Raw genomic sequence first — 21,966 nt, forward strand, 5'->3', positions numbered from 1 at the left:
GAGAAAGGGAAACTATGGAAGGCAAAGGAGAGACAATGAGTAAGTGTAGACGGATGTTATCTGATGTAGAAGCCATGGAGGCAGCTGGGATCTTGTCTGATGAGGTGCTGGACACTTTGGTCGCTCAGGGAGGTGAAGAATCTTCTGCCAGTTACGTATCACTGAATGCATTGGCATGATCCACAACCCTAAGACAATGCAGTTTAGGGCCTTTGTAGGTGACAAAGTAATGCTACATTGCTACTTATGTTGGACTCTGCCGGCTCCCACAGTTTTGTGGACAAGTTACACTGCAAGATAACTCCTATATTTCTCCTTTGAAAGTGAAGGTAGCTAGTGGAGATTCCACGATCAGTCATATGACATGGTGGCTTCACGATCACACCTTCTTACATGATATAAGAGTTCTGCCGTTGGGAGACTGATAGCATCGTGGGCATGAACTGACTCAAGAAGTGGGGGCTGGATTGAGTTCACCTGTCAACAACAACAGATCAACAGATCAAGTTGCAGGGAAGATTGCTGAACTCACAATGAAAGTTCAGGCAATACCTCCAGCAATGGAGGATATCCTGGCTAGATATTAAGGTGTTTTATGAACCGCTAGTATACCACATCATAGTGTTTGAGCATGCATCTCCACTAGATATATGGGAAAAGGAAGGTAAGTCCAGCCAGTGCTCTTTGAAAGCGAAACATATAGCATCATTGTTAATCTGTAACACACATATCCTCTCTTTAGTTGCAGTAAAGGGAAATGGCATGACAGAAAAGAACTACTCCCTCCAGTCGGATTTAATCGACGCGGAGGGAGGCCAGGCATGCATGTCCTTAGGTGGTTAGGCGCGTCAATTAATTGCGACCCGAGGTAGTACGTGACACAGGAGCCAAAGTGGGCGCAGCCGACAGCTTCTTGGGAGGTGTCATATCACACCAGGAATGAAGGAACTACATGCCAGTTTGGCGCTTCAGAGTTCAAACCGTAACTATACATCACAAATCTTGCTAAAAATCATCCATCCAAACCATAACAAGCTGAGGGGAAAACTACCGAACTGACGGTCCAGAAGCACATAGCAGTGTTTATGAAACAGACTAGCAGCACAAGCGTAGACTACATTTTCATCAGGATTAGGAGAAGAAAACCAGCAAGCGCCTGCGGAGGAGGAGCTCGGACGAGCCTCGTAGTTGCGGCTAGACATCATCATCGCTGCTGGTTCTCCCTCCGCCGCGCGTAGCGGGTCCTGTCGTTGTACCTCGGCCTGTCCGACGCCCTCTGCGGCACAGGCTCCACCCGCCTCTGCCTCTCCGGAGATCTCTGCACAATCTCCCCGTTCACAAACAGCTCGGCTGCACATGACGACAAAAACATCAGGAATAGAGTCAGTTTCTCTGCTCCAACGCTTCCATCAATTAATACTCGAAAGGGTATATCACTATAGGCAAACATTTGTCCGAAACATTCACAAGCACATAGAGCAAGGCACCCGTATCATGTTAAGACAGCATGCTTTTTGAGTCGCTGACCATAGTGGATGCCAACTTGAGCTACATCGATATGACAATGTCTAGAACAACTGACTGGTATGTGAACTAATTAACAGTACAGTTGCATGCAAACCAAGACAGAGTGAAAACACTAGCTTCAGCAGATGGCTGTTGGACAACACTAATTACATGGCAAAAAATAGTGGGACATGGTGTTGTCCTATCAAAGATAGTGGTGTGGTGCGAAGGATAGAAATGCACCTTGAACAAAATCACCTTAGACGAGAAAATCTAGTTAAGGTTTTCCATTACTAGCTCAAACAGAAATAGTGTATATACGACTTAAATGCCAACTTCCATTTGATATGGTAAAGGCACCATACAGAATACGGGTACGTTTGGTTGACGCCCCAACGCGCCCTTCCAACTTGCCGGCGCAGCCAATTTTTTGGCGAGGGAATCAGCCGCCCGCACATCGCCCATGATTTGGCTAAAATTGTACTGGATCGCGGCATCTGAACTGGGGCTAGCCAAAATATCGGAAGCAAACCAAGCGGCAGCCATGGGTCATGGGCTTGCCAAATATTTGGTCTGGCCAGCTTTGGCTCAAAACCAAACGCACCCTACGTAACACTAGAGATATCACTCTCATCATCGTAAATAATGTTTTACGCCATTTCATTGGTACAAAATATAAAAAGACTTGCTAGTAAACCATTAGCAACCAAAGCAAGAACCGCTCATTAGAATTCATTGATTCAACCAGCCTGACTACAGAACAAATGCCAACAGTTGACAATACTTACAAATATCGGATTGTAAACAATGCCCAAACCACTTTTTATATTGTGCATTACTGCATTATAGACAACACACATATCACTTGATACTGTGTGTTAAGCTTCATTCCTCACCCGAGATGGAAAAGAGCACCAGCGGTCGTAACTTGTGGTCATACACATGTTCATAACACTTTCATGGCTCACCAAGACAGATTAGAGCACCAAGAGTTGTAATTAAAGAGGGAGTCTGTTTCATGATAATTTCTTGACCCACGTATACGACCACAATATAACTCATTGTACAGTGTGTTTCATGATAACTAAAGATGGATTATGTTTCATGATAAGTTCCAAAACCATTATTCCATTAGCAACCAATGCCAGAATCACTCATTAGACTTCATTGATTCAGCCAGATTGACTAGAGAACAAAGGTCAACAGCTGAAGAAACTTATAAATATTTTTTAAGACTAAGAGGGAGTCTCTCCCCGATTCCATTAGCAAAACAGTGAAACCATGCAGAGTTCTGGAACTACAAGCAAGATGAGACATAACACAAAAGGTAGAAACCAATCAATATCATACTATACACAATGCTGAAACCACTTTATACTGTTCATTAATTAATACTGTGTCATACAAATGCTCAGAACACAGTCATCGCTCACTGACAGATTAGAGCACCAAAAGTTGTAATTAAAGAGGGAGCCTGTTTCGTGATAACTATAACTACTTGACCCACGTGTATGACCACAAGAAAACCTCAGCAAGGAGTTCATTAGCTAACAAATTAAAGATAATGCCAATAGGCTGAATAGCCCCACTACAACAGTAGCATTTAAACAGCAACAGCAAGATAGATGTACTGCAAGTCTAAAATCTCTAACTGGTCTAAAATGGTAATCTATGTAGGAAGTCGTAATCTCAGAGGAAAGGAAACAAACTAACTCCTTCCATTGACAACGCATCAAACCAACAGGAAGATTTTTTCAATTAACATGTCATGTTTAAACAACCAAGCAAAGAAAGCCACCAGAAGATGACTCGAGATTATTAAATGTAATACAGCCAGAATTACCTCCGTAGTCCTTGTGCTCAGGGTCAACATACGAATCAGGGAGCACGAAGAGAACACCAGGAATCCCTGCAGCACAACATAATCGACCAGATGTATTTAGACACACTGGAATTCCACTAGCGGAAGGAGAACCATGTTAAGCTCTGGCTTAAACCTTCGAGCTTGTTGGACGTCTCTTCGTCGATCTCGCACCCAAACCCGAAGTAGCGCTCGCACGAAACGTTGTAGATCTTCTTCTTGGCCTCTTCCTCGCTGGGACACATCCAAAGAGAGAAGAATATCAGAACAACCCCGGCATACATATAAGCGCAGAGCGATGCATGCTCGACCGGATCGGATCATGGGTGCAATCGGCGAGGAGAGGGGGAGGGGCGGGTACCTTCCGAGGACCTTGGCGAGGGTGTGCACGTAGCATTCGATCATCTGCTGCTTGGATGCGCCGTCCCCGCCGGGCTTGTCCATGACGATGAGCCAGTGCTCGTAGTCGCAGCCGGGGAAGAGCGGCGCCATCTCCGTGGGCGCCCGGTCGCCGCCGGAGCGCGCGGGGGAGTACCCGTCGCCGCCGGGCCGCCGCGCCATGCCCCTGGCGCCAGCGAGGCGTAGGCGGAGGAGGAGGGAAGAGGAGGCGGCGGCCGCCGGGCGCAGCAGGTACATCGCCGCCGCCGCCGCCGGGGCGCGGCGGAGGGTGGAGGGAGTGGGGGAGGAGAGGTGGCGGGAGAGGAGGAGGCGGGAGGCGGAGTTGGAAGGGGAGAGCAGCTTGCGGGCCATGGCGGCGGCCATCGGAACCCTAGCGGGGAGGGAGGCCTGGAAGGTTCTGGAAGGCGGAAATGGGGATCGAGATGAAGACCAGACCTGGTGGGGGTTTAGAGATGGGTTTAAGATCTCTTTGGGCTTTCTTACAGCCCATTAAAGCCCATGCAGATTATGACGTAGCTACTCGTCCGATCTAGAAGACCAGATCTAAGGGCATCTCCAGCTGCGTCCGCTTTGACCGTGTCTGGCACCCTCTCCAGGACCGTGACGCAAAACTGACCGGACAGTGCACAGAGACGCAAACCTGGCCCAAATTCGCGGACGCGCAAAATGTCCGCTCGCGTCTTCACCGGGCCCGTCTGGCAGCGAGTCTTCGAGGGCATCGCTTCGGCGGTCAGCGGTTTCGCGTCTGCGCCGCAGCCTTCGCCATCAATGGTGCGGCTGCCTGTTCTACGCGCGCACTGGTGGGCAGCGGCTGGGCTTCTGCGCCGCCTTCAATGGCATCGTATCCCGCGCGCGGCCACCCTTAAAAGACCACCGGCCGCGTTCCTCCTTCGCCCACACCTCCACTCGCACCACCACCGCCGCAGCGCCATGGGGAAGAAGAACGACTTCGAGACCTCCGGCAGCGGCAGCAAGAGGGTGCCGCTCCCCGTCACGCTGGGGAGGCTAATGCATGGCAAATGGTTGCCGTGCGAGGCCTGGTCCGGCGTGCAACTGCCTGGCGGCTAACGGCTTAGCTGCCGCCGGGTGCCCATCCCTCCAGTCCCTGCGCGCGAGCCTGACCGGACCGCGAAGATCCGACGAAGGAGGCGGTACCTGCCGCCGGACCTCCACGCCGATCCGGCGTACGCCATCGACTACGACAGTTGGCGTACGTATATATCGACCGAGACGGATAAGAGAAGAAGGGCAGGCTTCATGGGCGACATGGATTTTCCTTCGGGGCTGCACCGTCGACTCGTCCACGAAGACAGGCGGCGCCGAGGCGTCGTCAGCAGACGCCGACGCGCGCAGTACAACGACGACGACGACCACGATGATGACGCCTACGCCGCCTACGACGACGAGGATGACTACATCGAGGCGCTCGCGCACCATAACGAGGAGGTGAAGGACGACAGCGACGACTACGTCGCGGCCATCTTCCACGAATGGCAGCAGGCCGTGGCGGAGAGCCGCAATTTCGAGTTCCCGGAGAACATGACGGACGACGAGATGGAGAAGCTCGACGTCCTCGTCTCCGAGAACGGTGCGCCTGTGCAGCCGCCGCTGCCCCGCTACGCCACCGGTGTCATGCCGCCGGGCCTGTCGGAGGATGAAGCCCTTCGACTGGCGCTCCAGGACTCGGCGGCGCCACAACCGCCGTCGTACAACCGCTGGGCTCCTCCTCCACAGCCGCAGTCCTGGGCGCCTCCTCCACCACCGCCACAGCCGTATCCTTGGGCGCCTCCGCCGCCGCCACAACCGCAGTCCTGGGCGCCTCCACCTCCAGCACCGCCGGCGCGCCCGGCGTACGCTCCCCCGGATGGCAACTGGCCGTGGGCGATACCGGAGCTCATCGTGCTCGACAGCGACGAGGGGCAGCAGTAGGCGTTAGGGTTTTTTTCATGTTTTAACTATGTAAATTATGTTTCATGTTTAAAAAAATGATTCGGCCAAAAAATGCGTCGTGCCGAGCCACCCCCGACGCAAACGGACGCGCGGTCGATTTTGACCATTTCGGCCGACGCAAACGGACGCGCGCGGACGCTAAAATGCGTCGCGCCGCTGGAGATGCCCTAAGAATTTTCTGGAGCATGTCGGGAAAGGCAAGTGAGGGTTGCTACATCGAAGTCTCCAACAAGAAAATATCTGGATTCTATCATTTAGAAGAAGAGGGTGATGGAATCTTCTCCATCAAATGTGCCATTTAGAAGAAATCTTATTGGTTATAGACAAGAATATTGCAATGCTTTGTTGCAACGTCTGGATTTTGTCCAGTTGATGCAGAGACTCGATGAATTTATGTGGCATCTTACTGAGAGTGGTAAGTTCCGGGGGTTCTATGTACAAATCTTTAATCCAACCCCATGTATCACTTGATTATAATAAGAAACGATGGAAGATGAAAGCAAACTTAAAACGAAGGTGTTTGCCTGGTATATATATTTGTTGAGGGGGCATCGAAGATAAAATTGTAAAATGCAATTGGCGGGGAAGTAAAACATGTTGCTTGCATCACCATGATGAGACTACAAAGCATTTATTCTTCCAGTGTAAATTTGCTAGATTTATATGGTCAACCATACAAATATGTTTTATCTTACACATACCACGAAATATATTCGTCAATTGGCTCAACAATGTGGATCTTAGGTTCAAACTACTTATTAGGGTGAGAGAAATTGCCGTTATTTGGTCGCTATGACTATATCGAAATTATAAGGTTTTTAACAATAAAAATACTTGTCGACAATGAATGGAGAAAGAGAGTAAGGTGGTAACTAGCTATGTTACCATAACATCCACATCCCAAGACATAAGAACACTTGGCCTTACCCTTTGTTTTGAGCCATGTCTAGGTAGAATCAGCAAGATTGAACCGATCAGCAAGATTGAACCGAGGTCCGCCTAGGCACCGCCGGGGGACAACCAAACCAACCAGTAGGCTTTCTTTCCAAAGTTCGTCTACAACATAGTAAATGATGCATGACACCATATATAAGTTACTACCCACTATAGAGGTAGTAACTTATATTTGATGTCATACATGATATATGGTACTAGTGTAAGTTACTCCCTACTGTAACTAGCCTTAGGCTGAAACCAACCATTCGCTTGACCATTCGCTTGCTCCTTCTAGATACATGCTCTTCCCTGTGCAACGAGGCACGGTTTGCCACAAACTGGGCGTTTCTAACATCATGCCAAACTAAAAAAGCAGCTGCAATACTTTGTTCATCCTCCTACTTTACCAGAGGCGCTACATCCCACAAGCTTGATATGCCACAGTTTCATGAAGGTCAAATATTTGACAAAATGAATCACTTTCAATGCGATCGGACCTTAAACTCGTTCGGCAATGTTTCTCAGTGCACTACCTTTTAGATCATCGTTTGCCTCGACCACTTACCTGACTCTTTTCTTCATCCACAATACACTCTATGTTCAGCCACATTAGCCATGCATGCTTTGAAGTACTTTGCCAAAGCAAACACGACAATAAAAATTGACTGGACTCGACCATATATTTTCAGCTAAATTGGCCACGCTTTGGCAGACGGATATGACAAACACACCATATAATGGCAATCATGCCTTATAAAAATGATAAAAGTACCATACATAGGAATGTAACAGATATCACAGCCAAAAAATATAGGCCGGATCAGATGGAAAGCCTCAACACAATACAGGGAAAACAGGCCGAACCATTAAGTGGTTAAGTGTTGCTTTCCGTAACGCCGCTGGATTTGTTCTAGTTGAAGTCAGGCTTCTCAGGGTAAGTGCAGCCAGAACGCTGGATGATAACATTTGCTCCGTAGCAACCACCCTTCACGCTGTCCTCAATGCTCTTCCCTTGAACCAACTGAGATAGGAAGCCTCCAACAAAGGCATCACCTAATAAGAAATGGAGGGTAGCTAGTCAGGGACAGCAAACAAATCTTAACTGAATCCCACTGTCCAAATTCCAAATCATGCTGCTGTTTGTGTGGCAATTTTAATCAATATAACCAAGAAATGAATATGTTTCAGTAGAGTTGTATAACAAAGAGTTGTATTTGTTATATGTAACTCTACTGCTTATGAGTTGTGACTTAACTAGTAGCATATCTTGTGCAACTGAAACAGCTCTATTATATATTTGATGATCAATCAGTGCCGTTACAAGTGGTCCAGATATACTATTTTTTGCTATTGTAGGAATTCATACTTTATTAGCTTATGTCAACATTGTTTTGCTAATGCACAACATTGTTTACCAAAAGATAGATTTGCATTGGCCTTTTCGATATTTCAGATAGCATGAAAATGAAAGAAGAAAATGGTTGGTAGGCGCGTGCCAGTAGATAACAACAGCTATCATAGAACAGATATCTAGTGTTTAAGCAGGGTCCTTTTAACACTGACGGTTGACAGAGTGGACAACAATATCAACAAATAACACAGCAGAAAAGCATACCTGCTCCATTGGTGTCAACAAGCTTCTCCTTGGGCAATAGGATCACAGGGAATGTTTTCACCTATTCGTGGATAATAAATATGTTCAGCATTACTCTCGAAAAAAAATATGTTCAGCATAATATCTTCACATAAATTGAATGAACTAAATTCTGTATGAAGCTCCAAGTGTTCATTAATCGTTCAATTACAATTACCGAGGCGACATTTGCATAAGCAAACAAACTGTTACTAAAACAGATTGCTTTACCATTCTGCTTACAAAGCAGATTTGCTTACTGATACGACGTGTTTGAGTGAGCAAACAAATTGTTACGGAAACAGATTGCTTTACCTGCTTACAAAGCAGACTTGCTTACTGATGTGACATGTTTGAATAAGTAAACATATTGTTAGGGAAACAACTAGTCTGCTCAAAAGAAAGAATTAGCCGTCCTTCCTATGAGTCCTACCAGCTTATGATTGGACAAAATGGGACAAAACAAGCATATATACTTTCAAACAAGAAGTTGTGTACCAGCAGGTTTCCATGACTAATATGTATGATTAAAAAGGTTTGCCTATAATCCAACTGTTCATGCATAATACTGAAGATAACATGTACCTTCCCATCCTCAGCCACAACTACTGGGTCAGCACCTTGAGTAATCACAGCAATCCTCTTTTGTTTTCCCTCAGCCAGAGGCAGTTGTGAGATCTTCAAAGCGATCTCCTCAACATTCTCAGTCTACAAATTTACACATGTAATTTGTCAACAAAACAATAATAACCATATGAAAATATTGTGCGAAGAATGAGAAATTACCTCCCACCCACGGACTTTAGAGAAGATCCTTGCTTCAGTTTCATTTCCGAAGATGTAGTCCACATACCTAAAAAGGTAATACACACAAAACATGTGTTAAACAAAGGACACAAAATCTCCATGAACTACCCCAAACTTTAATAGACTGAAGGATTAGAATTTCGTAAAAGTTGGAAAATATCTTGACATGAGTGGACACTGGTGATGCATTTTGAGTTAAGCTGCTATACATTTATCTCAACTAATGTCCAAAACATCAAGCATCACGGAAGAGCAGGTAATACTTACGGAAGAACCTTCTCTTGGGCATCACGGAAAAACTCACAGATAAAGGGAGCAGAGAGGTTCATCAAGAAAACCTGGAAACAGCACAGCCAATTAAACACTAGCTACCACTTCACAGGGAGAACTTTTGCTCTAGACTTTACCTTGTTGTTTGCAGCAGCATGCTCAGCGACAAGCTGAATAGAATCAGGGGACACAGTGAGGAAAAAGCCAGCAATGTAGATGTATTTTGCCTTCTCAACTGTGAGTAACAAATGTGACAATTGTTAGGAAATAAGTTATCAAATAAACTAAGATAATATAGCTAAGCAAACGTCATGTACCATTAAACTACAATTTCCAACTTGCTATCTCTATTAGTCATTCATTTCAGAAACAAAAAAAAAACTATATGGTGATAGTTGGAAAAGGTCTTCTTCACTATCAATGACAGAAGATTAGCGTTGCTAAGGTAAACCCAAACATGAAAGCACTGGTGTTGTTCTGAATTAGTGATACAGCTGTAACCAGGCCTGTTTGAATCAGGTCTTCATTTGGATCATGCTTGACATACCTATTTCTAAGCATCATCTGAACACACACCCTAAAGTTGCTCAATATACATAGCATAACGAACATCTTTAGAATTTGAGCTTCAGAGTATGTATACAGTACACAAGCAAACCCCGATAAAACAATGATGAACATAATCCTAGCTAAGGGTTTACAAGAGCTCAAAACAAATATAATACCTAGTGCCCAGTTCTCCGGTTTCTTTAGATGCTCAGATTTGTAGCAGTTCGCTGCAGATAAGTTTGCAATCAATGACCTGGCCACAGACAGAAAAAAAAAATCAGATATTCTTAGATAGGTGCTTAGGATCAAAATGCTGTAGAAGGATAGGATACATGCTTGCACATAACTAAGAAATAATAGACACAAAGGAATGTGTGTTTAAGCCTGACTTAGTTTCAATAATTATATGGCATTTCTTTTCTTTTTGTCAGTAAGTGTTTTACTCAAAATAAATAACTCTGTTCATTTCGCTTATTATAACACATCACTGGTGGCCCAAAAACTGACAAGATGTCTAGAGGAACTTAACTTCATTGAACTAATGACATGCATCACAGGATAATTCAGCAAGAAGCATACATATTCCACAAGTGTTAAACATTTCTTCCTAATTAAAGTGAGATGCACAGATAATTATTAACAATTATAGAGAATGTGGATGGATATAATCTATCATCACTCAGGATCGCAGCATACTGATGTGGTTTTAATCAAACATAGTAACCAACTAAACATTACAAATATGATCAAAGGTTGCAGACCTTTCGCCACCAACAACACAGACAGCACATGTGCCTGTAGGAGCAGTCTCATCCTCGTAGTAATGAGCCTGGAAGATAGGTAACAAGACCAAGGCCACATTAGTGAGTTAACGAACAAAGCAGAACATTTACTGTGATAAAAAATGCAGGATGAAAGAACTAACGGTAACTCCTGCAGCCTGCGCATTCTTCTTCATCTCCTCACCATACTTGTCCTTTCCAATGCAGCCCATGTAACTAGTTGCACCAGGGGTTTGAAGCATCCACTGCAAGGACATGGTTTAAATAGAGTAAACAAACAGGTGCGGCAAAATATTTTGGCTGGTCATGGTTTTCATGGGTTCTGAGCTTACTTGGGCAACCCTGATAGAGTTCTGGGTGGCTCCTGGAACATCAAAAGCATTTTCAGACAGAAACAGTCAGAAAATTATTCAACAGGATGAGAAAAAGAAATACTAGCACATTCGGTGTTTAGAAAGCATTACCTCCAGCAATATATTCAACATTGCCCTTGCTGGACAACTCGTCGTACCTGCAAGAATCGCATTATGAAGGAGTAAGAAACTAGTTCAATTGTACACAATAATTTTTTTTTGGAATATCCAGGGCCGGTATGAAATGCTTACATGGGCAGGTGCTTCTCCTCAGCGAGAATGGCATTGTTCAGCTTGACGTCATACCTAAAATATAGGAGAGAAAAACATGTCAGCACACTCATGATGAGAACACAAGCTACACAATACTCGAGCAGCAGCTTAGCATTAAATCCAAGCATTATGTGGTTTTACGATCCACCATCCCAGCGTCAATCGCACCAGCTTACACAAGCCCCCCTAATTGGGAGATCTATGCTACAAATTCAGCAAAAGAGTGGAACAATAGGGAAGTCTACAGAGACATGGCCGCGGATCGACGAGATACAATAAAGTGATTGATCTAATGTTTGATAATTTTGGATCGGTGCCATTATATTTTTCGAGCTTTTGGTCCTGCGCTGCATGTGCAGCAGTTGGCGGAGCCCTTTGTGGTCTCGGATCTGATGAGCGGACACGACATGTCCATCGAACCTAACAAAACTAGTAAACCGTACGGATCCAAAGACTAACACGAAACTAAGAAATCAAACAGCCACAGATCGGAACGCTGAGAGCTGGGGAGGGCGAGTGAGATCGGGCCGCGTACTTGGTGAGGAAGTCCTCGTCGACGACGGCGGAGATGTCGAGGAGGGGGTTGCCCATCCCGAGGAGCACGCCGTTGGCCGCCATTCTCTCAGCTGCTCTCGACGACGGCGCGCGGGGGGCAAGGCGAGCGCGAGATCTGAGGCCTGTGCTGGCGAATGGCGAGTTCGTGAGGTGAGGAGGAGGTTTTAGTCGGGCTCGACCAAACCTCGCGGGGCCCGCCTGTCAGTGACCGTGGGTCCGGCGTGGTTGGTGGGCGTTGCATTGCAGGCTAATCCTACCCACCACGTGCTAATGCTACCGGCGCTGTTTCTACATACGCTAGCTGACATGTGGGGCCGTCTCCGCATGCGGCGAAATCGAACGGTGGGCTGCCGAGCTCTACGGGTCGGTGGAGAAATTTTGGGGTCCTTTTCGCCCACCAACCCCGAGGAAATTGGTCGGTGATCATTAGTGGTGCGCCGCAGGGAGGTCCCCTGGGCTTAAATTAAGGCCGTTAGGTTTTTATTTCTTTTTGGGAGTGCTTAGATATTGCCCACCCCGGTTTGTTGGGCTGTGATATCTAGCCCGCTTAGGGCATCTCCAACGGCCCGACTCATCCCGCGCCCGCGCGTTCGGATGGGTCCAGACGGATAAAAACCCGGCCCAGCGCGCGGACCCATCCCTAAATTTTGGCCGGGTTTGCGTGGCCGCGGACGCGAAAGGCTGGTCGCTCGCGTCCGCCCCTTGTCCGCCCCTGGCCCGCGTGTCATAGACATAAACATTTGTTTTCATTTAAAAGAACCCATTACAAATTTTTTTAAACTACTACTTCTATCCTACTACGTACGGGGCCGGCGGCTCCTCGCCGGCTCGCCGTCGGGGCCGTCGATTTCACTCGACGCGGGCGGCCTGTACGCGTGAGGATTCCACTCCAGCTTACGAGCTGGGTGGTGCGGCGGCGGCGGCTGCAGCGGCGGCGGAGGCTTTCATCCTCCTCCTTTCCGTTCGCGCGCCTCGGGCGCGCTCGCGCTCCGCCTCCTGCTGCGGCACCATCCGCTTCCCGCATAGCTCCAGCTCCTGCAGGGCCGCGCGTTCCACGGCGGTGCGCGCCTCCGAGCGGACGCGACGGCCGGCACAGGCTTCGTGGTTCCCTGTGCGCCGGCGCATGCGCTTGCCGGGCCGCGCTCCGCCGACGCAGCAGCCTCCGGCGCGCCGCTCGAGCGAGGGCATCCGGATGAGGTGACGGCTGCTCGCATAGCGAGCACCGGTTCTTCCGCTCGAGGAGGTCGCCACCGGCGGCGGCCGCCCGTAGGTGGCCTCGTGCTCCTTCGTCACGCGCGTGAGGTCGGCGAGACGTTCCTCAATGGCGGCGTTGATGTTCGCCGCCGCGAGGTCCTCCTCGTCGACGGACTCCTCCGCGGCGGCCGCCTCTCCTCCGCGGCCTCGTACCGCCCGTCCGCGGTCTCGTGCCATCCGTCCGCGGCCGCCTCCACCATCTCCGCATCCCCTTCCTTCGTCGCCGCCGCCTCCGCCGCGACGCGGAGCGCCTCGTCGTCGGCGACCCACCGCGAGTCCGCGCGCTCCTCCTCCTCCGTCCGCGGGAACCTGGCCCGGGCGGCGAGGGAGAGCTTGGCCCATGTGGCCTGCAGGGTGCGCGGCATGGCGCCGGAGAAGGTGGAGGGGGAGAGAACGGTGATGCGGTCTGTGTGAGACCGCCGCCGTCTTTTATAGTTGGCGGTCTGGCGGGAAACTTGGGCGCGAGCGCGCGCCAATGGCGTTTTCGCGTGCGCGGGAACCTTGGTGCGCGCGGGATCTTTCCCGCGCGTTCTGATACGTCTCTGACGTATCGATAATTTCTTATGTTCCATGCCACATTATTGATGATATCTACATGTTTTATGCATACTTTATGTCATATTTATGCATTTTCCGGCACTAACCTATTAACGAGATGCCGAAGAGCCGATTCTTTGTTTCATTGTTTTTGGTTTCAGAAATCCTAGTAAGGAAATATTCTCGGAATTGGACGAAATCAACGCCCAGGGGCCTATTTTCACACGAAGCTTCCAGAAGACCGAAGATGATACGAAGTGGGGCCACGATGTGGCCACACAGCAGGGCGGCGCGGCCCAAGCCCTGGCCGCGCCGGCCTAGCGTGTGGGGCCCTCGTGTGGCCCCCTGACCTATCTCCTCCGCCTACTTATAGCCTTCGTCGCGAAACCCCCAGTACCGAGAGCCACGATACGGAAAACCTTCCGAGACGCCGCCGCCGCCAATCCCATCTCAGGATTCAGGAGATCGCCTCCGCACCCTGCCGAGAGGGGAATCATCTCCCGGAGGACTCTTCACCGCCATGGTCGCCTCCGGAGTGATGAGTGAGTAGTTCACCCCTGGACTATGGGTCCATAGCAGTAGCTAGATGGTCGTCTTCTCCTAATTGTGCTTCATTGTCGGATCTTGTGAGCTGCCTAACATGATCAAGATCATCTATCTGTAATGCTACATGTTGTGTTTGTTGGGATCCGATGAATATGGAATACTATGCTATGTTGATTATCAATCTATTACCTATGTGTTGTTTATGATCTTGCATGCTCTCCGTTATTAGTAGAGGCTCTGGCCAAGTTTTTACTCTTTACACCAAGACTGCGTATATATGCTCGATAGTGGGTTCATTCTCCATTAAATGCAGGACAAGTGACAGAAAGTTCTAAGGTTGTGGATGTCTTTGTTGCCACTAGGGATAAAACATCGATGCTATGTTCGAGGATGTAGTTATTGATTACATTATGCACCATACTTAATGCAATTGTCTGTTGTTTGCAACTTAATACTGGAAGGGGTTCGGATGATAACCTGAAGGTGGACTTTTTAGGCATAGATGCATGCTGGATAGCGGTCTATGTACTTTGTCGTAATGCCCAATTAAATCTCACAATACTCATCATATCATGTATGTGCATTGCCATGCCCTCTCTATTTGTCAATTGCCCAACTGTAATTTGTTCACCCAACATGCTATTTATCTTATGGGAGAGACACCTCTAGTGAACTGTGGACCCCGGTCCATTCTTTTAATCGAATACACCCATCGCAATACTTGTTCTACTGTTTTCTCGCAAACAATCATCATCCACACTATACATCTAATCCTTTGTTACAGCAAGCCGGTGAGATTGACAACCTCACTTTGCTTCGTTGGGGCAAAGTACTTTGGTTGTGTTGTGCAGGTTCCACGTTGGCGCTGCATCCTCGGTGTTGCGCCGCACTACATCTCGTCGCCATCAACCTTCAACGTGCTTCTTGGCTCCTACTGGTTCGATAAACCTTGGTTTCTTACTGAGGGAAAACTTGCCGTTGTACGCATCACACCTTCCTCTTGGGGTTCCCAACGGACGCGTGTTGTACGCGTATCAAGCTCTTTTTCTGGCGCCGTTGCCGGGGAGATCAAAACACGCTGCAAGGGGAGTCTCCACATCCAATCTCTTTACTTTGTTTTTGTCTTGCTTTACTTTTATTTACTACTTTGTTTGCTGCACTAAAACAAAATACAAAAAATTAGTTGCTAGTTTTACTTTACTTGCTATCTTGTTTGCTATATCAAAAACACAAAAAATTAGTTACTTGCATTTACTTTATCTGGTTTGCTTTATTTACTATTGCTAAAATGGGTACTCCTGAAAATACTAAGTTGTGTGACTTCACAACCACAAATAATAATGATTTCTTATGCACACCTATTGCTCCACCTGCTACTACAGCGGAATTCTTTGAAATTAAACCTGCCTTACTAAATCTTGTTATGCGAGAGCAATTTTCTGGTGTTAGTTCTGATGATACTGCTGCCCATCTCAATAATTTTGTTGAATTATGTGAAATGCAAAAGTATAAAGATATAGATGGTGACATTATAAAATTAAAATTGTTTCCTTTCTCATTAAGAGGAAGAGCTAAAGATTGGTTGCTATCTCTGCCTAAGAATAGTATTGATTCATGGACTAAATGCAAGGATGCTTTTATTGGTAGATATTATCCCCCTGCTAAAATTATATCTTTGAGGAGTAGCATAATGAATTTTAAACAATTGGATAATGAGCATGTTGCACAAGCATGGGAAAGAATGAAATCTTTGGTTAAAAATTGCCCAACCCATGGACCGACTACTTGGATGATCATCCAAACCTTTTATGCAGGACTGAATTTTTCTTCGCGTAACCTATTAGATTCAGCTGCTGGAGGTACCTTTATGTCCATCACTCTTGGCGAAGAAACAAAGCTTCTTGATAATATGATGATTAATTACTCTGAATGGCACACGGAAAGAGCTCCACAAGGTAAGAAGGTAAATTCTGTCGAAGAAATCTCTTCCTTGAGTGATAAGATTGTGTCTATGCTTGTGAATGATAGGACAAATATTGATCCTAATAATGTTCCGTTAGCTTCATTGGTTGCTCAAGAAGAACATGTTGATGTAAACTACATTAAAAATAATAATTTCAACAACAATGCTTACCGGAACAATTCTAGTAACAACTATAGGCCATATCCTTATAATAATGGCAACGGCTATGGTAATTCCTATGGGAAATCTTACAACAATAATAGGAACACACCCCCTGGACTTGAAGCTATGCTTAAAGAATTTATTAGTACACAAACTATTTTTAACAAATCTGTTGAAGAAAAGCTTGGGAAAATTGATATACTTGCTTCTAAAGTCAATAGTCTTGCTGCTGATGTTGATCTTTTGAAATCGAAAGTTATACCTAATGAAAATCATAATAATAAAATTGTTACTACAGCAAATGCCATACAAGTTAGAATTAATGAGAATATAAGATTGATGGTCGAATTGCGTGCTAGGTGGGAGAAAGAAGAAAATGCTAAAGAAGATAATATAGCTAAAGTTTGGACTATTACCACCACTAGTAATGCTAATGCTTCACATGTTGCTGCACCTCCTACTATTAATGGTAAAATAATTGGTGTTAGCAATGTTTCCACTTCTAATGCAAAGCGCGAAAAACTGCCTGAAGCTGCTAAAACTGCTGAAATTGCCTGTGATAAAGCTGCTGAATTTTTTTCCAACATTGGGGATAATGATCTCATTGCTTTAGATTATAATGGTTTGGATTTTGATGATTTCCACATCTCTGAAATTATAAAGTTCTTACAAAAACTTGCTAAGAGTCCTAATGCTAGTGCTATAAATTTGGCTTTCACGAAACATATTACAAATGCTCTCATAAAAGCTAGAGAAGAGAAACTAAATCGCGAAACTTCTATTCCTAGGAAGCTAGAGGATGGTTGGGAGCCCATCATTAAGATGAAGGTCAATGACTTTGATTGTAATGTTTTATGTGATCTTGGTGCAAGTATTTCCGTTATGCCTAAGAAAATCTTTAACATGCTTGACTTGCCACCATTGAAAAATTGTTATTTGGATGTTAATCTTGCTGATAATTCTACAAAGAAACCTTTGGGGAGAGTTGGTAATGTTCGCATTACCGTTAACAATAACCTTGTCCCCGTTGATTTTGTTGTCTTGGATATTGAATGCAATGCATCTTGTCCCATTATATTGGGAAGATCTTTTCTTCGAACTGTTGGTGGTATCATTGATATGAAGGAAGGTAATATTAAATATCAATTTCCTCTCAAGAAAGGTATGGAACACTTCCCTAGAAAGAGAATTAAGTTACCTTTTGATTCTATTATTAGAACAAATTATGATGTTGATGCTTCGTCTCTTGATAATACTTGATATACACTTTCTGCGCCTAGCTGAAAGGCGTTAAAGAAAAGCGCTTATGGGAGACAACCCATGTTTTTACTACAGCACTTTTATTTTATATTTGAGTCTTGGAAGTTGTTACTACTGTAGCAACCTCTCCTTATCTTAGTTTTGTGCATTGTTATGCCAAGTAAAGTCGTTGATAGTAAGGTTCATACTAGATTTGGATTACTGCGCGGAAACAGATTTCTTTGCTGTCACGAATCTGGGCCTAATTCTCTGTAGGTAACTCAGAAAATTATGCCAATTTACGTGAGTGATCCTCAGATATGTACGCAACTTTCATTCAATTTGAGTATTTTCATTTGAGCAAGTATGGTGCCTCAATAAAATTCGTCTTTACGAATTGTTCTATTTTGACAGATTCTGCCTTTTATTTCGCATTGCCTGTTTTGCTATGCTTGATGGATTTTTCGATTCCATTAACTTTCAGTAGCTTTGTGCAATGTCCAGAAGTGTTAAGAATGATTATGTCACCTCTGAACATGTAAATTTTAATTATGCACTAACCCTCTAATGAGTTGTTTTGAGTTTGGTGTGGAGGAAGTTTTCAAGGATCAAGAGAGGGAGATGATACAATATGATCAAGGAGAGTGAAAGCTCTAAGCTTGGGGATACCCCGGTGGTTCACCACTGGATATTTCAAGAAGACTCAAGCGTCTAAGCTTGGGGATGCCCAAGGCATCCCCTTCTTCATCGACAACATTATCAGGTTCCTCTAGTGAAACTATATTTTTATTCCGTCACATCTTATGCACTTTGCTTGGAGCGTCTGTTTGTTTTTGTTTTTGTTTTGTTTGAATAAAATGGATCCTAGCATTCTTTGTGTGGGAGAGAGACACGCTCCGCTGTTTCATATGGACAAATATGTCCTTAGGCTTTACTCATAATTCATGGCGAAAGTTTCTTCTTCGTTAAATGGTTATATGGTTGGAAACGGAAAATGATACATGTAGTAATTGGTAAAATGTCTTGAATAATGTGATACTTGGCAATTGTTGCATGTTTAAGCTCTTGCATCATATACTTTGCACCTATTAATGAAGAAATACATAGAGCTTGCTAAAATTTGGTTTGCATAATTGGTCTCTCTAAGGTCTAGATATTTTCTAGTAAAGAGTTTGAACAACAAGGAAGACGGTGTAGAGTCTTATAATGTTTACAATATGTCTTTTATGTGAGTTTTGCTGCACCGGTTCATCCTTGTGTTTGTTTCAAATAGCCTTGCTAGCCTAAGCCTTGTATCGAGAGGGATTACTTCTCATGCATCCAAAATCCTTGAGCCAACCACTATGCCATTTGTGTCCACCATACCTACCTACTACATGGTATTTCTCCGCCATTCCAAAGTAAATTGCTTGAGTGCTACCTTTAAATTTCTAATCCTTTACCTTTGCAATATATAGCTCATGGGACAAATAGCTTAAAAACTATTGTGGTATTGAATATGTACTTATGCACTTTATCTCTTATTAATTTGCTTGTTGTGCGATAACCATGTTCCTGGGGACGCCATCAACTACTCTTTGTTGAATATCATGTGAGTTGCTATGCATGTCCGTCTTGTCTGAAGTAAGGGAGATTTACCACTAGAATGGTTAGAGCATGCATAATGTTAGAGAAGAACATTGGGCCGCTAACTAAAGCCATGATCCATGGTGGAAGTTTCAGTTTTGGACAAATATCCTCAATCTCATATGAGAAAATTAATAATTGTTGAATGCTTATGCATAAAAGAGGAGTCCATTATCTGTTGTCTATGTTGTCCCGGTATGGATGTCTAAGTTGAGAATAATCAATAGCGAGAAATCCAATGCGAGCTTTCTCCTTAGACCTTTGTACAGGCGGCATAGAGGTACTCCTTTGTGACACTTGGTTAAAACATATGTATTGCGATGATAATCCAGGTAATCCGAGCTAATTAGGACAAGGTGCGGACACTATTAGTATACTATGCATGAGGCTTGCAACTTGTAAGATATAATTTACGTAACACATATGCTTTATTACTACCGTTGACAAAATTGTTTCTTGTTTTCAAAACCAAAGCTCTAGCACAAATATAGCAATCAATGCTTCCCTCTGCGAAGGGCCCTTTCTTTTACTTTTATGTTGAGTCAGTTCACCTATTTCTCTCCACCTCAAGAAGCAAACACTTGTGTGAACTGTGCATTGATTCCTACATACTTGCATATTGCACTTGTTATATTACTTTACATTGACAACTATCCATGAGATATACATGTTACAAGTTGAAAGCAACCGCTGAAACTTAATCTTCCTTTGAGTTACTTCAATACCTTTACTTTGAATTATTGCTTTATGAGTTAACTCTTATGCAAGACTTATTGATGCTTGTCTTGAAGTACTATTCATGAAAAGTCTTTGCTATATGATTCAATTGTTTATTCATTGCATTACCATTGTTTTGATCGCTGCATTCATTACATATGCTTACAATAGTATGATCAAGGTTATGATGGTATGTCACTCCAGAAATTATCTTTGTTATCGTTTACCTGCTCGGGATGAGCAGAAACTAAGCTTGGGGATGCTGATACGTCTCTGACGTATCGATAATTTCTTATGTTCCATGCCACATTATTGATGATATCTACATGTTTTATGCATACTTTATGTCATATTTATGCATTTTCCGGCACTAACCTATTAACGAGATGCCGAAGAGCCAGTTGTTGTTTTCTGTTGTTTTTGGTTTCAGAAATCCGAGTAAGGAAATATTCTCAGAATTGGACGAAATCAACGCCCAGGGGCCTATTTTCACACGAAGCTTCCAGAAGACCGAAGATGATACGAAGTGGGGCCACGAGGTGGCCACACAGCAGAGCGGCGCGGCCCAAGCCCTGGCCGCGCCGGCCTAGCGTGTGGGGCCCTCGTGTGGCCCCCTGACCTATCTCCTCCGCCTACTTATAGCCTTCGTCGTGAAACCCCCAGTACCGAGAGCCACGATACGGAAAACCTTCCAGAGATGCCGCCGCCGCCAATCCCATCTTGGGGGATTCAGGAGATCGCCTCCGGTACCCTGCCGGAGAGGGGAATCATCTCCCAGAGGACTCTTCACCGCCATGGTCGCCTCCGGAGTGATGAGTGAGTAGTTCACCCCTGGACTATGGGTCCATAGCAGTAGCTAGATGGTCGTCTTCTCCTAATTGTGCTTCATTGTCGGATCTTGTGAGCTGCCTAACATGATCAAGATCATCTATCTGTAATGCTACATGTTGTGTTTGTTGGGATCCGATGAATATGGAATACTATGCTATGTTGATTATCAATCTATTACCTATGTGTTGTTTATGATCTTGCATGCTCTCCGTTATTAGTAGAGGCTCTGGCCAAGTTTTTACTCTTAACTCCAAGAGGGAGTATTTATGCTCGATAGTGGGTTCATGCCTCCATTGAATCTGGGACAGTGACAGAAAGTTCTAAGGTTGTGGATGTGCTATTGCCACTAGGGATAAAACATCGATGCTATGTCCGAGGATGTAGTTATTGATTACATTACGCACCATACTTAATGCAATTGTCTGTTGTTTGCAACTTAATACTGGAAGGGGTTCGGATGATAACCTGAAGGTGGACTTTGTAGGCATAGATGCATGCTGGATAGCGGTCTATGTACTTTGTCGTAATGCCCAATTAAATCTCACAATACTCATCATATCATGTATGTGCATTGTCATGCCCTCTCTATTTGTCAATTGCCCAACTGTAATTTGTTCACCCAACATGCTATTTATATTATGGGAGAGACACCTCTAGTGAACTGTGGACCCCGGTCCATTCTTTTAATCGAATACAATCTACTGCAATACTTGTTCTACTGTTTTCTGCAAACAATCATCATCCACACTATACATCTAATCCTTTGTTACAGCAAGTCGGTGAGATTGACAACCTCAATGTTTCGTTGGGGCAAAGTACTTTGGTTGTGTTGTGCAGGTTCCACGTTGGCGCCTGATACGTCTCCGACGTATCGATAATTTCTTATGTTCCATGCCACATTATTGATGTTATCTACATGTTTTATGCACACTTTATGTCATATTCGTGCATTTTCTGAAACTAACCTATTAACAAGATGCCGAAGTGCCGATTCTTTGTTTTCTGCTGTTTTTGGTTTCAGAAATCCTAGTAAGGAAATATTCTCGGAATTGGACGAAATCAAAGCCCAGGGGCCTATTTTTCCACGAAGCTTCCAGAAGTCCGAAGACGAAACGAAGAGGGGCCACGAGGCAGCCAGAGCATAGGGCGGCGCGGCCCCTGCCCTGGCCGCGCGGCCCTATGGTCTGGGCACCTCGCGCCGCCTCTTGACCTACCCT

The 21,966-nt window shown here is 45.2% G+C and overlaps 2 protein-coding genes across 2 annotated transcripts; both read right to left on the reverse strand.

Moving 5' to 3' along the window:
* Positions 1-893: 893 nt before the first annotated feature.
* On the reverse strand, positions 894-4,222 carry LOC127307033 (multiple organellar RNA editing factor 2, chloroplastic). The gene is made up of 4 exons (XM_051337727.2): positions 3,729-4,222; positions 3,504-3,601; positions 3,350-3,415; positions 894-1,350 (listed from the first exon to the last, which is right to left on the reverse strand). The coding sequence occupies exons 1-4, from the start codon at positions 4,127-4,129 to the stop codon at positions 1,205-1,207; spliced, it is 711 nt and encodes a 236-aa protein (XP_051193687.1). The 5' UTR covers positions 4,130-4,222; the 3' UTR covers positions 894-1,204.
* Positions 4,223-7,371: 3,149 nt separating this feature from the next.
* LOC127307032 (adenosine kinase 2) lies at positions 7,372-12,030 on the reverse strand. Its single transcript, XM_051337726.2, has 13 exons — positions 11,855-12,030; positions 11,299-11,352; positions 11,158-11,204; positions 11,026-11,057; positions 10,837-10,938; positions 10,673-10,740; positions 10,088-10,164; positions 9,500-9,597; positions 9,360-9,430; positions 9,072-9,138; positions 8,871-8,993; positions 8,268-8,328; positions 7,372-7,705 (listed from the first exon to the last, which is right to left on the reverse strand). The coding sequence occupies exons 1-13, from the start codon at positions 11,935-11,937 to the stop codon at positions 7,563-7,565; spliced, it is 1,026 nt and encodes a 341-aa protein (XP_051193686.1). The 5' UTR covers positions 11,938-12,030; the 3' UTR covers positions 7,372-7,562.
* Between the last annotated feature and the right edge of the window lie 9,936 nt (positions 12,031-21,966).

The sequence above is a fragment of the Lolium perenne genome, chromosome 6 (assembly GCF_019359855.2).
Source record: "Lolium perenne isolate Kyuss_39 chromosome 6, Kyuss_2.0, whole genome shotgun sequence".
NCBI lineage: Eukaryota > Viridiplantae > Streptophyta > Magnoliopsida > Poales > Poaceae > Lolium > Lolium perenne.

Coding starts and splice junctions, on each gene's coding strand:
- LOC127307033 (XM_051337727.2), bottom strand. CDS start 4,129: ATGGCCGCCGCCATGGCCCGCAAGCTGCTCTCCCCTTCCAACTCCGCC. Junction 3,602..3,728: donor CTCGCCAAGGTCCTCGGAAG/GTACCCGCCCCT, acceptor GATGTGTCCCAG/CGAGGAAGAGGCCAAGAAGA. Junction 3,416..3,503: donor GACGTCCAACAAGCTCGAAG/GTTTAAGCCAGA, acceptor GTTGTGCTGCAG/GGATTCCTGGTGTTCTCTTC.
- LOC127307032 (XM_051337726.2), bottom strand. CDS start 11,937: ATGGCGGCCAACGGCGTGCTCCTCGGGATGGGCAACCCCCTCCTCGAC. Junction 9,139..9,359: donor GCCCAAGAGAAGGTTCTTCC/GTAAGTATTACC, acceptor TTACCTTTTTAG/GTATGTGGACTACATCTTCG. Junction 8,329..8,870: donor TTGTGGCTGAGGATGGGAAG/GTACATGTTATC, acceptor ATCCACGAATAG/GTGAAAACATTCCCTGTGAT.